Source organism: Trichechus manatus, unplaced genomic scaffold (assembly GCF_000243295.1).
Source record: "Trichechus manatus latirostris isolate Lorelei unplaced genomic scaffold, TriManLat1.0 scaffold00026, whole genome shotgun sequence".
Taxonomy (NCBI): Eukaryota; Metazoa; Chordata; class Mammalia; order Sirenia; family Trichechidae; genus Trichechus; species Trichechus manatus.
This window is the reverse complement of record NW_004443962.1, coordinates 10,867,477-10,885,038: the sequence shown is the minus strand read 5'-3', so window position 1 is coordinate 10,885,038 and position 17,562 is coordinate 10,867,477. Positions and strand designations below refer to the sequence as shown.

General features: G+C 40.5%; 1 protein-coding gene across 2 annotated transcripts in view; it reads left to right on the top strand.

The window, feature by feature from the left end:
- Positions 1–7,273, top strand: part of CD86 (CD86 molecule) — an 80,964-nt gene extending 73,691 nt beyond the window's left edge. The window contains exons 6-7 of one of the 2 annotated variants that reach the window (XM_023728823.1): positions 3,072–3,150; positions 4,507–7,273. In XM_023728823.1, coding sequence (XP_023584591.1) covers positions 3,072–3,145 — 74 coding nt within the window. In that variant the 3' untranslated portion in view covers positions 3,146–3,150; positions 4,507–7,273. The remainder of the gene's footprint in view (positions 1–3,071; positions 3,151–4,506) is intronic. The other variant, XM_023728824.1, reaches the window with a different exon arrangement.
- Positions 7,274–17,562: the final 10,289 nt, after the last annotated feature.

Genomic DNA, 17,562 nt, shown 5'->3' with positions numbered 1-17,562 from the left:
GGAATAGATTGGAAAAGGATAGTGAGAATAGCAGCACAGCTGGAAGAATGTAATCAATGTCACTGAATTGTACATGTAGAAACTTTCGAAATGGTGTAACTTTGGCTATGTACATTTTCACCAAAAAAAAGTCCTCAAGGTCAAGAAGGGAGAGTGTTGACACTTTGTGGGGTTCTTAACCAACGTCATAAAACAATATGTGTACTGACTGTTTAATGAGAAACTATTTGTTTTGTAAACCTTCATCTAAAGTACAACAAAAAAATTAAAAAAAAAGACAGTGTGATATCAGTGAAAGCATAGACATATATACCTCAATAGAACAAAACAGACGATCAAAAAATAAACTCTCATGTATATGGTCAGTTGATTTTTGACAAAGGTACTAAGGAAATTGATAGTGATATGCCAGTGTTTTCAACAAACGGTGTTGAGCCAATTAGATATCTACACAGGAGAAAAATGAACCTAGATCCTTATTTCATACACAAAATAGCTTGAAGTGGATCAGAAACCTAAATATAAGCTCTAAACTTAAAAGATTTCTAAGAGGAAACATAGGAGAAAATCTTTGTGGCCTTAGGTTAGGCAAAGTCTTCTTAGATAGGACATAAAAATCACAAGCCATTAAAAAAAAAAAAATTATAAGCTGGATTTCATCAAAATTAGACAGTTTTGCTTTTCAAACCATTTTGTTAAGAAAATGAAAAGTCAAGCAACAGACTGGGACAAAATTTTTGCAAAACATATATCTGATAAAGGATTTATATCTAAGATACATAAAGAATTCTTACTACTCAGTAATAAGAAGACACAAATTTCCAGCTCATAGCAACCCAATGTGCAACAGAACAAAACACTGCTTGGTCCTGCACCATCCTCACAATCATTGCTATGTTTGAGCCTATTGTTGCAGCTGCTGTGTCAATCCATCTCATTGAGGGTCTTCCTCTTTTTCGCTGACCCTCTGCTTTATCAAGCATGATGCTTTTCTCCAGGGACTGTCCCTCCTGATAACATGTCCAAAGTCCGTGAGACGAAGTCTCACCATCCTTGCTTCTAAGGAGCATTCTGGCTGTACTTCTTCCAAGACAGGTTTGTCTGTTCTTCTGGCAGTCCATGGTATATTCAATATTCTTCACTAACACTGTTAAGGAAATGCAAATTAAAACTACAATGAGATACCACCACACCACCCTAGAATGACTAAAATTAAAAACAGTGATAATATCAGTATTGGCAAAGATGTAAAGCAACTGAAACTGTTATGCACTGCTATACAACCCAGCAATCCTAGGTATTTACCCAAGAGAAAGAAAAACATAAAAACACACTCATATGCAAATGTTCATAGCAGCTTTATTCATAATATCCAAAAACTGGCAGCCTAAATTTTCATCAACTGGTGAACCGATAAAACAAATGTTGGTGTACTCCTACAATGAAATATTACTGAACAGTAGAAAAGAATGAGACCAGGCAGCGTTTCGTTCAGTTGTACATAGGGTCGCTGTAGTTGGAACCAATTCTACGGCACCTAACAACGGCAACAGAAAAGAATGAACTCCTGTTAACGTGCAACAATATCGATGAATCTCAAGAAAAACTATGCTAGTAAAAGAAGCCAGGTACAAAAAGACTACGCACTATATGTTTCCATCTATTTAAAATTTTGGAAAAAGCAAAACTACCGTGACACTGAGAAGAAACAGCTGCAAACATCTGTTAATAATCAGAACATGGCATGTACGATGTATGAATCTAGGAATATTGGAAGTCGTCAAAAATGAAATGGAACACATAAAGATCGATATCCTAGGCATTAGTGAGCTGCTAGGAAGTGTTCAAAAAGACTCTAGTATCAGAGATTGATTCACAAAATCATCAGGGCTGTTGCTGAGAGGATGTCTACAGTCCCTAAATTCCTCCATGGCCATCCAGGTTAGCAAGCCCTGCTGTGAGACTCTGAGTGGGACTATCATAGCAGTCAACCTAAAGGAATTTACACCGCAAGCTGCATCAGTAGTAAGTCCATACCAATAGCAACTCAGACTTTGGGAGGCCTAGCAGGCTAGAGATTACCCAGCTGGGCCCATCCCATGCACCATTGTACAGTACTTGGTAGCACCAGTTGGCAAGCCCGTTTAGGCATCAGTATCTGCAAGATTTCCTTTTCTTCCTCCTTCTAAACCTTACTTTCAGAAAAGGATTAGGAACTCTTTTCTGATTACCAAATGCCAAAACTGAATGTGTTACCCCTCCCAGTGGTGTTTTTATTTTAGCAAACGATAGAACTTTAAATGAAAAACATCTTTCTAAGATTACAGCTTAAGGCCCAGTGATCAGAGGAAGGCATTTACTTTTTGAATGCAAGAAACTCCTTCCCAGTCCCCCTGAAATCGCATCATTTAAGTAACCAGCTATTAGACACATAAGGCTATATCGCAATTTCTGTCTCCAGTCCTAGGACTTCGGAGCCTGTCTTGGTTATCTAGTGCCGCTACAACAGAAATGTCACAAGTGGATGGTTTTAACAGAGATATTTATTCTCTCACAGTGTGGGAGTCTAGAAGTCCGAATTCAGGGTGCCAGCTTGAGGAGAAGTCTTTCTGTCTCTGTCGGCTCTGGGGGAAGGTCCTTATCATCAGTCTTCCCCCGTCGAGGAGCTTCTCAGCACAGGGATCCCGGATCTAAAGGACATGCGCTCCTGTCACTACTTTCTTGGTTGTACAAGGTCCCCATGTCTCTCTGCTCGCTTCTCTCTTTTATATCTCAGAAGAGATTGGCTTAATACGCAGCCTAATTTTGTAGGTTGAGTCCTGCCTCATTAACGTAACTACCATTAATCCTACTTCATCAACATCATAGAGGTAGAATTTACAGCACAGAGGAAAATCACAGAAGATGACAAAAAGGTGGACAATCACACAATACTGGGAATCATGGACTAGCCAAGTTGAAGGATATTTTGGGGGGACACAATTCAGTTCATGACAGAGCCTCTTCAAACTTTCCCCCTTTAAGTATCAATGGACAATGCATTTTCTAAGGTTGTTTTTGGTCTCTTTCAGAAACCATCAAAATGGAGGGCGAAGAGAGCAAAAACGCCACGCACCAGCAAGTCCCGACCCTGCAACATTGTTGAAAGAGGTATGATCTCCAGAGGTTCTATACCTTGGATAGACTTGAGCTTGAGGCATGCTGAGACCTCAGCAACCGTGAGCTGATGGGGAGAAAGAGGGAAGTGAGGCTAGTTAGGACCTGGAGGAAAATGACCTGTCTGTATAAGGATGGCAGGCTGTTCAATGCATAATGCCCAAGAGGCACAGTCAGTTCCGTTACTATTAAGTAAAAATCAATACCAAAGGGGTCTGCTGTGGTGAGCATGGACGCACCTGAGCTAGACTACAGGCTCCTGGGAGTTGCTAGAAGGCAATGGCTGCATCTTGAACACAGTAACTGTAGTACCAAGCCTGGATGAGTGGGGGTCCTATATACATATATACACACACACATATACATGTACATATACAGATATATACACATATAAATACATATATGGAATGAATAATGAATAAGTGAGAAGTTATGTCATGCTTCCTCCAGCTTTAGTGTCTTTGCATCTGCTGTGTCCTCTGATTGGAGTGTTCTTCTGCCACTTCTTCACCTAGTTAATTCCTACTCATTCTTCAGATCTCAGTTCAAGCAGCACTTTCTCAAAAATTCTTCCTAAATGAGATCATGGTCCCCCTGTTACAGTGTCCTGTGGATCTTGTGCTTTTTCTTTATAACATTCACCAGGTCATACTTACATATTTGGGTAATTACTTTATTAAACTCTATAAACTGAACTGAAGTCTGTAGAGGGCTGAGACCATCATTGTGCTGCCAGCACCCAGCACAGTGCCTGGCATACAGTAGGTGCTCAGTAAATATTTGATGGAAGAACGAATGCATGCATGAAAGAATAAATGGAGATTTCTGGTGGTCAGTCCCTTCACAACATGATGCAATCAGATTGTACTCCCATCTCCTCTGAGGATGGTCACAGACGAGAGGAACCCTCAGTTAGGAGCCTGGTCATAGAAACAAAGTTGTGATCCAGAGTGCAGAGGGCACCAGACTGCCCAACATGCATCTGGGTACACCAGCCACTGAGACTCTAGCTTATCAAGACTAATTCCAGGTGTCCTGGATGGTAAGCTAGGGTGCTGAGATCCTGCCTGCCCTGCCAGACTCAGTTCAGGAACTGAGAACAGTCTGCAGAGGGAATCAGCATAGAGCAGGTGCAGGGCGAGACAAAACTAAAGGGTAGTTGTTGAAGCAAGCGTAGAAAACAGTATGGACTAGGATTCCTTTCTCCTGCCTCGTCTACCTCTTTCTTTAACAGCTTATTTCCCCTCATTGTTATTGCAGTGGCCAATATTCTGCCATATCATTGAAATCTAGAGAAAGTGGCTCAGCTATGAAATCTCACCTGATTAATTCTTTTTTCTATTTTTCCAGAGTAGAAGCCCACGCACTTGAAAGGTCTGATGAAGAAGCCCAATGCATTGTTAGCATCTTGAAGACACGCTCTTCAGAAGACAATAGTGCTACACAGTTTTAATTAAAGTGTAAAGTCCATATGAGTATTCAGTTTTTATACCCTTTCCTTTGCAAGTTTCTAGCCAATCTCTTTGTTGTCTCTCGAAATGTTCCCAGAAGACAAGAAAATATTACCATTACTAATAGTGGGGCTCTAGGCCTCCCTGTAAGTGAAATAGCCTACTCATAATGCCAGCTCCTCTCCCTATGCCAAGAACAAACCTGAATTCTCTAACTGCTTCTTCTCATCTCAGAGCATACTTGAGAGCTAAGCCCACCCAAATGGTTCCTGGCCCAGGAATAATGCTTAGGACCAATGCCTCCTTTGAAACTCTAGCCGCCTGTCTTAGTTTTAGAAATTGTGATTGTATGTAAAACTCCCATTTCCTGAAATCCTGACTTTTATTTGCCCTGAATTCTAAGGTGGTGCCTCATCTCATCTTGTATACCTGGGACTGAACAACTACCTCTTTAGTCTGGATGGGAGTTATGTCTTGTACGGCTTTCTGGTTGTCATGTTAATATTTTGAAATACAAAGAAACCTGTGCTATAATAATCACTGTGTACTGGAGAAAAGTCTACCTGCTAGGGTTAGGCTCTGTGAGGAAAGTGTGCTGGCAGCAATGAACGGACCAACTCCAATTCGGGAAATTAAGAGACAGAGATAGAACCAGCTCTGGATTCTGGAGCCATTTCTATCTGGACTATTGCTGATATTGAAGGGATCCATATACCCAGCAAGCTACTAATAAGCCTTAGCAGAGAGCAATGAATCAAGCAGGAAAGCACTAAACACTGTGAACCTTATTTCTGTTCTTGAAAAGATGACTGGGATAATGGTCTGAGGCAACTGTGCAAGAGTCAATAGAGACATCAAAATACTCAAAAGAGAAAGAGGGAAAAAGAAACATCTCAGCCAACAGAGACGCCCATGAAATGGCCAGTCCTTCTAGAAGACTTGGAACAAGCAACAGATGGACAGCCTATCCATATGGAGTGAAGACAGCCAGCAATTTCCCTGGTGGTCAGTGAGAGAATTTGATGATAACCAAGTTACTGTTTTGTTTTATCTGGCTGGAAGCAGAGCTGGGGAGAGAGAGCTATCATCTTGGTAATGGGATAAACAAAGAGAGGCTTGGAACTCTTTCAAGTAATAGTGGAGAGAGAAAGAGCTGAAGTGAGAACCCGAAGGACCGGGACTAAAATCATCCAGAGGCTTGTTTAGCCTGTATATCCTGAGGAGATACCAGTTGGAGGAGATACTGGTGGAGGACTAGCGAATTTGTGTCTGAGAACTGTTTCTGCTCAAGACAACGACAGTAAAACTGAGTGCAGGAGATGGATATAGTAGCTCAGTAGAAATGAGTTAGGAAGCCCTGGCTGTAAGGAGGCATCCCTAAGGAATGGAACAGCCTCAGTCTAAACCTCCGAGAACTTCGGGAGGCACAAGCCCTATGAAGCTAGGGAAAATGACCCAATCAAGCAAGGGAACACCCATGACTCTGCACATTTCAGAAGGCCTCAAGAAACGGGAGCTTGGTGTGTTTAGGAGAATTAGTGCTGTGATGAAACCTTTTAGGATATGGAGAACCCAAAAATGCGGAGAGGGAAGAAGAGGAGGAGGAGGAGTCCTGAAAGAGACATCTTCTCTCCTCTCTGGGAAAGAGAAGTGAACTGAGTTCTGCTTGTCTCCCAGGGCCGCATATTAGGGTTACATTAAAAGCTTCAGCAGATTTCTTCAGAGCTTAGCATGGATGGAATTAACCATTTTATTTGATTGACAGGTGGAAAGAGAAGCACTTTGGGTGGAGAAATTGGCTTAGAAGAAAAAAATCACTCAGCCTCAGAGATTTGGGAACCTCCATTTGAAAAACACATTTGCAAACCAAAATCCAGATTTAAAAGTTGGAAACAAGGAGCATTATGCGCATGGGCCTGGAACTCTGCCCAATGTTCAAAGCCTAGATAAAAAGATTTCTCCTCCACCAAGCCTTCTGTGTTCACCCTGATGGAGGGATAATTCCCTTTTTTCCTCATCTGAGTTTATATAAAAAGGGAAAACCTATTACATAAAGAAATAGTTCTTTTTATTCCACCTAAAGGGCCCTAACCAGTTGCTGTGGAGTCGATTCCTACTCATGATGAACCCAGATGTGTCAGAGTAGAGCTGTGCTCCACAGGCTTTTCAGTGGCCGATTTTTCACAAATAGATCACCAAGCCTTTTGTTTGTGGTGTCTGTAAAGGTCCCTGGAGGGTTGTCAACTGCTGTGTTAGCCGTGCTCAGCCTTGTAATATCGCCATTTGTGTGCCCTGTCCCTGCCTTCTTTAGACTTCAAAAACCTTGCTGGTTCCTACTATGTGTTGTACAGAGTAGTTCTCAATAAATTTTTATTAAATTGATTTAAAAGTCTACACTTTCTGCTTCCACTTCAACAGTACTCCTCAACCCTTGCAGCCTGCTGCTGCCCCCTTGGTCCTCCTCCTATTACTTCCTTCCTCTTAACATCTCTATGGTAGGCCCATTCTCCAGTCACCCTGGCTTGGAGCCTCTGAATCATCCCAAATTCTCTCCTCCTTCCCCTCCCTTTACCCTTGTTTAGGAAAGGGGGCTTATATGCTTCTATATGTTTATCTTAATAATGAGACAAAAAAAATCCAGTGAAAGTGGTATGTTCTGAGGACAACTGGGAAATTGGGAGTTAAGGGAGAGATACTTGCTTTTCTGTTTGTAACCTTTTACACTACTGAATTTTTAGTTGTGTGTATGTATGTACATTAAACAAGTTTGATGTAAACATATTCCTTTGATTGTAAAATAAATGCGTACATACATACATACAACATGTGAAAATAGGCAAGAAAAATTCTGGAAAGAAACACTGTAGGCTCTGTCAGCGCAGAGATGTATCTAACTTCTTTTCCAATCAATCCCGGGCACTTAAGATAGTGCCTCAAACGTTTTTGTTTACAGATTGAATGAAACATTAACACATCCTCTGGTGAAAACATCTCTCCCTTGTATATTAAATTCTCTAGACCGGCTGTCTTCGAAATCTGGGGGAAAGAAAGCAAAAAAAGTTAAAGAGGACATTAGGTACGATATTAGTATTGGCTGACATTCACTGCATGTTTACCATGCAGTAAATCTTACCTTCTAAGTTTTAAACTCATGACCCCATTTCATCCTCACAACAGCCCTGTGATGTAGGTAATGGGATACTATGTCCATTTTGCTGATGAGGAAACCTAGAGAGAGAGGTTAAAGTGATTTACCTAAGGTTGTTAATTTAGCAAGTGGCAGAGCTGGGGAAATCACACGAAGCATCAGCCCTTCCACCCTTCTATTTCCCAGCCTTGTGTTTTCCTGCTACAGAAAAGTCAGCATTACCGTTGGTGGCAGGTTGAGTGACTTCACCACATTTTACATCACACTACCTCGGCCCCACAGGTAGTGACCTCCAGGCAACCTGTCACTGAGTTTCCCACAGGCCATTCCATTATCTCATAAGGCCAGAAGCTGTGGATGATAAGACACGTGAGAAAACCAGTGAAAATGTATTTTTAGTCAGAGGGAGGATGAACTATATTCTCTGCCTCCAACTCCTTCCTATCCACCGCGACACTCATCATTCTTTTGCAATTGATCCTTCTTCTCTGTTCCATTCTGAAGTCAGTTTCACCCACTCAGTGTCCTCACGTTTATTAATCCAGGCTTGAAAGCAAAGAGTCATCTCTGACTACTTCCCTCTGACCTTTCCCTCAGCGCTCACTGCTCACCCCCACCCTCCTACCACATTTGGTCATCACCAGACCAAGTGAGTATTTCTCCAGCTCCAGCATCAGCCCCTTCTTTTCTCTTTCAGGACCTTATCTACTCATGCCAAGAATATAGCAGTTACTACGCAACTGATTCCATTCTACTGTCTCTCTTATCCTGCATTCTATCCAAAGTACCAAAAGGAAAAAAGAGACAAATAGTGAAAAGAATGTCTCCCCCACATTTCTTTGCCCTAGCCACCCAGTACCTGTCCCTGAGGCAACTACTATTTCCTGCTTCTTATGCATCATTCCATGGAAGGCATGTTATGCCTATAAATAAATACATGTACACATCTGTCAGTTTGTTGTACTGTGGTGGCTTGCATGTTGCTGTGATGCTGGAAGCTATGCCATTGATATTTCAAATACCAGCAGGGTTACCCATGGTGGACAGCTTTCAGCAGAGCTTCCAGACTAAGACAGACTAGGAAGAAGGACCTGGCGGTCTACTTCTGAAAAAATTGGACAGTGAAAACCAGGAACATTGGTATAGTGCCAGAAGATGAGCCCCTCAGGTTGGAAGGTACTCAAAATACGACTGGGGAAGGGCTGCCTCTTCAAAGTAGAGTTGACCTTAATGATGGAGTAAAGCTTTCAGGACCTTCATTTGCTGATGTGGCACAACTCAAAATGAGAAGAAACATACGCAAACATCCATTAATAATTGGAACATGGAATGTACAAAGTATGAATATAGGAAAACTGGAAATAGTCAAAAATGAAATAGACCTCATAAAGATCTATATCTTAGGCATTAGGGAGCTGAAGTGGACTAGCATTGGCCATTTTGAGTCAGACAATCATATGGTCTACTATGCTGGGAATGACAAATTGAAAAGGAATGGCATCCCATTCATCATCAAAAAGAACATTTCAAGATCTATCCTGAAGTACAATGCTGTTAGTGATAGGATAATAGCCATATGGCTACAGGGAAGACAAGTTAATACGACTATTATTCAAATTTACACACCAGTCACTAATGCCAAAGATGAGAAAATTGAAGATTTTTACCAACTTCTGCAGTCTGAAATTGATCAAAAACGCAATCAAGATGCATTGATAATTCTTGGTGATTGGAATGCAAAAGTTGGAAACAAAGAAGAAGGGCCAGTAGTTAGAAAATATGGCCTTGGTGATAGAAATGAAGATGGAAATCACATGATAGAATTTTGCAAGACCAATGAATTATTCATTGCAAATACCTTTTTTCAACGACATAATCTGCAACTATACATGTGGACCTTGCCAGATGTAATACACAGGAATCAAATCGACAATGGAGAAGCTCAATATCATGGTTCGGCACAAGGCTAGGGGCTGATTGTGGAACAGACCATCAATTGCTCATATGCAAGTTCAAGTCGAAGCTGAAGAAAATGAGAGAAAGTCCATGAGAGCCAAAGTAGGACCTTGAGTATGTCTCACCTGAATTTGGAGAACATCTCAAGAATAGATTTGATCCGTTGAACACTAATGACCGAAGACCAGATGAGTTGTGGAAGAACATCATACATGAAAGCAAAAGGTCGTTGAAAAGACAGGAAAGAAAGAAAAGACCAAAATGAATGTCAGAAGAGACCTGAAAATTGCTCTTAAACATAGAGTAGCTAAAGCAAATGGAATAAATGAGGAAGTTAAAGAACTGAACAGAAGATTTCAAAGGGCAGCTCGAGAAGACAAAATATTATAATGAAATGTGCAAAGACCAGGAGTTAGAAAACCAAAAGGGAAGAACATCCTCAGCATTTCTCAAGCTAAAGAACTGAAGAAAAAATTTAAGCCTTGAGTAGCAATATTGAAAGATTCTATAGGGAAAATATTAAACAATGCAGAAAGCATCAAAAGAAGATGGAAGGAATACACAGAGTCACTGTACCAAAAAGAATTGGTAGACATTCAACCATTTCAGGAGGTAGCATATGATCAAGAACCAATGGTGCTGAAGGAAGAAGTCCAAGCTACACTGAAGGGAATGGCAAAAAAATAAATAAATAAAATAAAAGACTCCAGCGATCGACGGAATATTAATTGAGATGTTTCAACAAATGTAAGCAGTGCTGGAAGCACTCATTTGTCTATGCCAAGAAATTTGGAAGACAGCTTCGTGGTCAACCAACTGCAGGAGATCTGTATTTGTGCCCATTCCAAAGAAAGATGATCCAACAGAATGCGGAAATTATCAAAAAATATCATTAATATCACACACAAGTAAAATTTTGCTTATGATCATTCAAAAGTGGTTGCAGCAGTATATTGACAGAGAACTGTCAGAAGTTTAAGCCTGATTCAGAAGAGGACGTGGAACTTGGGCTATCATTGCTGATGTCAGATGGATCCTGGCTGAAAGTAGAAAATACCAGAAAGATGTTTACCTATGGTTAATTGAGTATGCAAAGGCATTCGTCTGTGCGGATCATAGCAAACTACGGATAACATTGTGAAGAATGGGAATTCCAGAACACTTACGTGGGCTCATGAGGAACCTGTACATAGATCAACAGGCAGTCATTTGAACAAAACAAGGGGATATCAGGTGGTTTAAAATCAGGAAAGATGTGTGTCAGGGTTGTATCCTTTCACCATATCTATTTAATCTGTATGATGAACAAATAATCTGAGAAGCTGGACTATATGAAGAAGAACTTGGCATCAGGATTGGAAGAAGACTCATTAACAACCTGCCACATGCAGATGACACAACCTTGCTTGTTGAAAGCACTTACTGATGAAGATCAAAGACTACAGCCTTCACTATGGATTGCTCCTTAACATAAAGAAACCAAAAGTCCTCACAACTGGATCAATAAGCAACATTATGATAAACGGAGAAAATACTGAAGTAACCAAGGATTTAATTTTAATTGGATCCACAATCAGCAACCCTGGAAGCAGCAATCAAGAAATCAAACAATGTATTACACTGGGCAAATCTGCTGCAAAAGACCTCTTTAAAGTATTCAAAAGCAAAGATGTCACTTTAAGGACTAAGATGTGCTTGACCCAAGTCATTGTATTTTCAATTGCCTCATATGCATGTGAGAGCTGGACAGTGAGTAAGGAAGACCAAAGAACAACTGATGCCTTTGAATTCTGGTGTTGGCGAAGAATATTAAATATACCATGGACTGCCAGAAGAATGAACAAATCTGTCTTGGAAGAAGTACAGCCAGAATACTCCTTAGAAGCAAGGATGGCAAGACTTCGTCTCACGTACTTTGGATATGGGACCATTTCCTGGAGAAGGGCATCATGCTTGATAAAATAGAGGGTCATCAAAAAAGAGGAAGACCCTCAATGAGATGCATTGCCAAAGTGGCTGCAACAATGGGTTGAAGCATGACAACGATTGTGAGGATGGCACAGGACTGGGCAGTGTTTTGTTCCATCATACATAGGGTTGCTATGAGTCAGAACCGACTCAACAACATCTAACAACAACGTAGATAGATAGATAGATATTGTTTTATTCTGCACATAGTCTGAGTGAATCAGAAAAGTCTTGCTAAGATGATTAAGAAAGACACCAGTCATCATCATAGCCCTTCATATTAGAAATACACTTCCTTATTGTCTCATTTTTTTCTCACCCATATGCCAGCATCATTGTGAATCCATTGGCTTTCACTACGCCTGTTCACTCCAGAAAGAAAAATACTTATAGATATGAAGTTCTACACTAGACTTAGTCAGATATTTTCAAACTTGCTCCAGTCTGAACATATTACACCCTAGATCTGGTGTACAACAGATCTTAGCTGAATTTATTGTTTTCTGTGTTCCATGTATTTGTCTTTCTTGATTTTCTGCCTTACTTTGTTGGTATCCTCCAGTAGCTTTCTGAGAAAAAGTATGTGGGAGGTAAATTTAATGAGATTTTACATACCTGAAAGTGTCTTTATCCTACTCTCTCACTTAATTGATAATTTGGCTGAGTATAGAATTTGGATTGGAAATCATTTCCGTTATCTCTAGCATTCAGTGTTGCTATTGAGAAATCTACAGATACTGACTCATTATGAGAAGCCTTTTGTTCTCTTTTGAAGCTTTTAGTATCTTCTCTTTATCTCTGTATATCCATATTGTAATGAAACATCTATTCATCCATAGTGATTATCACTCAGATGGCCCTTCCTATCAAGAAACTAATGTCCTTCACTCCAGGGAAATTTTCTTGAATTATTTACTTGATTATTTCCTCTCCTCTATTTTTCTAATCTCAGTTTAGGATGTTGGGTTCGAGAATATTAGATCTTCCAGTCTGATTTCCTAATCTCGTTCTCTCCTGTCTTCCATCCTTTTTTTTTTTTTTTTGTCTTTTGTTCCAGTTCTGAAGGACTTCTTCAATTTTGTCTTCCAAACTTTCTATTGTATTTTTTGTTTCTGATATCATGTTTTTAATTTTCAAGAGCTCTTTTTTGTTCTCTGAATGTTTCTGTTTGTAAGGAGTCTGTTACTAATGGTTGCCATGTAATTTCTTAACAATCTGAGGATATTAATGGTAGGTCATTTGTTTGCTTTTAAGTTTTATTTTTCTTGCAGTGTCTCTGTATTCTCCAAATTGTTTGTTCTTGTTTGTTTGCTTTGTTCTCTATCTTCCATGCTGGAGGATTTCTTCAGGTGACTAATGATCCTTGATTATCTGTTCATGACTAAGAGTAAAGGACTTTTTTTGGAGGCTCTGAATCTATGAATGGGACTTGTCAAATTTATCTTTACTGTAAAGGGATCTTGGCAGGCCTTTGTTGAGAAACTATCTTTAGGTCTTTCCTCTTGGGCTAGTAGTTTTCCAGTATCTGGAAGGTAGAAGTCTGGCTGCCATCATTTTTGAGGCCAAGTGAGAGAAGAAAGCTGTGTATGGAGAAAGGCCAGGAAAGGTCTCTACAGTCTTTATTCAGTATTTCCAAATTTACCTAACCCGTATGTTTTCAGTGTGGTAACCCCATCCTCAACTGTTAGAGATGTCTTCCAATTTAAGTGCTTTCTGTTTTACCCTGTCCTGGGAATAAGACTCCAGGCTTCTGCCAGGGAGGGTGAGGGAAGTTGCCCAGTGGTGTGAAATGGGAACGGAAAGCCCAGTTCTAACTGCCTCTGAAATAACTTTCACCCAGTCCTCTTTATTTTGGCCCTCATCCTTCCCACCTTTATCCTCGGTTCCAGACATTCCTGGTCCTGCCAGTTCCTGAGACTTTTGAAGATTCTGGGGTGTAAATTGGGTTGTTTCTCCAGTTTCCCCACTGACTGCTAGGATTCGGTTGTCCTGGCTTGCTAAATCAGTTACCACTCATTCACCTACTTTTCAGATTCCAAAACTTTGTCACTGTTGTCTCCTTTCCTGTTATCCCTGTACTTGTTGATTTTTGCCATTTAAATAAAAAATAATAATGTTTTCTGTAAGTATAGTTGAGTTTCAGGAGGTGATGAAACCAGATATGTGTATTTAATCTGCCATGTTACCCAGCATTCCACTCCTCAAAATCTTCAAGGACTGTACCATTAACTGCTTTCAACCTAAAATCCAAAGTCATTAACAATGTGACTCAAAACTAACTCAACTATTTACCAACCTTATTTTTCCCTTCTCTTATTAGGAAATCATGCTCCTGCCAGATCGAACTACTAATCGTTCACCAAATACAGCTAGTATTTTCTGGGGTGTCTTCACTTATGCTATCCTGTATCTCTAAAATATTTCTCCCCATCGTTCTCTACCAAAATCTCACTCATCCTTATCGGGTCAAATACTACTACACTTATTGGGCCACCTACCTCACTACTACCAAGGCTGCACACAATTGATACCATATCCTTGGATCACAGAACACCTCCTCTAGCAATAATTAGTTTCTGTCCCAACACTCACCTTATCCACCTAGCACCATGATCTTGCCCACTGACCAATATATAGAGGAGCTCTAGGCTTCCCATTGGGAGATTAAAACTACTGGACAAGCAGATGTTCTTGTATTCTGCACAGCCTTAGTCCTAAATCCCTGAGTCTAGTGAGTTCGTGCTCTCCATGCTAACTTTTGCCCAACCATTCTGGCTTTCAACCACTGAATTGCCTACTGTCCTTGCCACCTATCTTTGTCTCACCCCTTCAGCCTGACAATAAGCTCCTCCTCCTGGGTTAGGACCTTGGTTACCCCCACTAAATATGTATTGGATCCACTCCTTAATAAAGCTGCCTCTGGCCACCCGTGGTTATCATCCTCCTACCCACCTCAGCCTCCAGAACCTATTATTTCAAGGTATTTATACCAGGCTAGCACTTTCCAGGAAGCAGGAAGCAGGATTACAGAGCACATGGCTCTCTAAACAGGAGGTAAAGGTGTGCCATCAATTTACCCCTCAATTTTAGTAGACATTCTTATTAACAGAAGAAAAACCTCTCATTTCATGAAATCATGTAATCTTAGAGCTTAAAACAAGTCAAACAGTCCTTGGCCCTCGTGGTAGGTAGGGGCTGGGCACCGTAGGAATTGGGAAGCAGGAAATGGAGAGACGAGACATAGAAAGTGAAAACTGAGAGGTGAGCGTGTGCATGGATGTGCAGGTGTAGGCAAGGTTAAAGTAGAAGTGGAAAAAAGCTCATCTACAACTTTCCTGAATCTTGCTACACTTTAAAGTTTGCCAGCTTGTAACAAAACTCTTCCAAATATGTAGGAAGATATCTCTGTCTGTTCCTTGTGCATGTCTGAAGAAAATGCTTTCCTGCAAACAATGTTGCAAGCATTAAGGATAAAAGACATGGAGAATAAAGAAAACAGAAAAGAGATCAGAATCAGTGGTTTTCAAATCTTATGAAGACACTCATAAGATTTCCCACTTCTCAAATTATTTCATATTAATTTACTCTTTAAAATACAGTGATTAATAAATTCTCTTTTGGGGATGAGGAAAGAGAAACATCTCAGTATTTGTAGAACCCTACATGTGTAGGGCCTAAATCAGAATCACAGGGTTGTGGAACCATAGACAGTATGTCTTGGGTCAGGGCTGTCTACTTGTGAAGTTGGCAGAGAGAACTAGTTACCCTCACCTTCCTCAACTTGGCACCAGTTTTCCTGTGCTGTATTCATACATACACAAGCACAATCAAAATTTTTTTAATAAAGAAAAATTACAAAAGAAGTGTAACTTGACAAAGATTAAGTGTTCAGTTGTCTTAGTCATCTAGTGCTGCTATAACAGAAATACCACAAGTGGATGGCTTTAACAAACAGAAATTTATTCTCTCATAGTGTGGGAGGCTAGAAGTCCGAATTCAGGGTGCCGGCTCCAGGGGAAGGCTTTGCCTCTCTGTCGGCTCTAGGGGAAGAACTTGTTCATCAATCTTCCATGGTCAAGGATCTTCTCAGCACAGGGACCCCGAGTCCAAAGAACACACTATTCTCCTGGCTCTTGTTTCTTTGTGGTATGAGGTCCCCTTGTCTGTATGCTTGCTTTTCTCTCTTATATTTCAAAAGAGATTGATTTAAGACACAACGTAATCTTGTAGATTGAGTCCTGCCTCATTTATGTAACTGCCACTAATCCCAGCTCATTAACACCATAGAAGCAGGATTAACAACATAGGAAAATCACATCAGATGACAAAAAGGTGGACAACCACACAATACTGGGAATCAAGGACTAGCCAAGTTGATATACATTTTTGGGGGACACAATTCAATCCATGACATCAGTGTTTTTAAATGTTTTTATTGTGGAAAAAAACACTTCTAAAAAATATGTATGAACTTATTTTACCACCCTCGCCATCCAGGAAAGCCCACCTATTGTATGTGGCAGAATAGGGCAGAGAGGAGAGTGAGTCACAAACATCAAAGAGAGCCATGACCAGAAGTCAGGTCCCTGACCCTCAGTCCAGAGTGCTTTCCACCCCTTCACACTTCCTATTAGCTGGCAGAGCTGGAAAACGAGATGTTAAGAGTGTAGTGCAGGGGAAGAGTCCAAAACAACTGTTGCTATCGAGCTGATTTGGACTCATAGTGACCCTTTGAGCAGGGGAAGGGTGGGAGGCACACACACGCACATACACACACACACACACACACACACACACACACACACACACACACAAAGACCATTCTCTTACGCTACGTACTGTAGCCTATCTTATACTGTACTATTTTGGTACTTGTCTTAGTTTCTTAATCAGATTATAAACTCCCTGAGTGGGAATATTTTCTCATCCCATTTTGAATTACCGCAAAAGCCTAGAACACAGTAAGCACGAGTGCTCTTACTGGAAGACACAAATTATGGAACTTAGGAACTCAGGACTACGTTCCCTGTGTTCACCCCTCCTCATCTCATACTCTCTTCATTAATATTAAACTTTATTACCATAAATGGTTTTGTTGAAGATTTGACCTCTAATTCTCAAAATCAAATGAATTATTAACAATGTAATAAATATCACTTAAATAATTAAATCTATCAAAAAGTGGTCAGATTTAATTTCTGAATACAGTACTTACATTTTCTCATAAAAAGAGACAAAAAGCTCACGCTGTGACCGTCTTCTTTAGGGTGGTGAACAGCAGCAGAGTGAGGCCTCCCAGAGTGCAAGGCCCCATGGGTAGGTGACAGAAGAGGGTCGGCAGTAGAGTCTCGCTCCTCTCGCTGCCTTCCCTTTACATAGTTGCATTGTATAGTAAACAGAATCTGCTGCTTCGCCCTCTCCGCCTTCCCCTGGACCACAAAACTGCCTGGCCCAGAAGAAGTGGAAAAAACATCATGTAAGTAGAGAAGGAGGCGAAAGCTACAATTCTCTTATCATTATATCGAGAATTACAAAATTGTGCTTAAATGGACATTTCTATTATTTGACTTGAATATTAAATTTCCTCAGCTTATTTAGCCCAATTCAGGATCCTGATAACTGATATCTATTAGAAGCAAGGTTTCAGAATGCATTTTGGCCTGTGTAAACCTAAGGAAGAAATTTCACAACTATGTTGGGGTGAGTTACCTACACAAATAGCATCAATAGTCCTCAGCATAGTCTTGTTGAAGAAAGTAAAGAAAGTCGGCTCTTGCACCTCAGACATTGCCATGATAATAGGTTTCTTTTGCAGAGCTATTCCAAGTCTTTTTTAATTACTCCGTATTCATTGCCATCAAGTCGATTCCAACTCATAGCGAC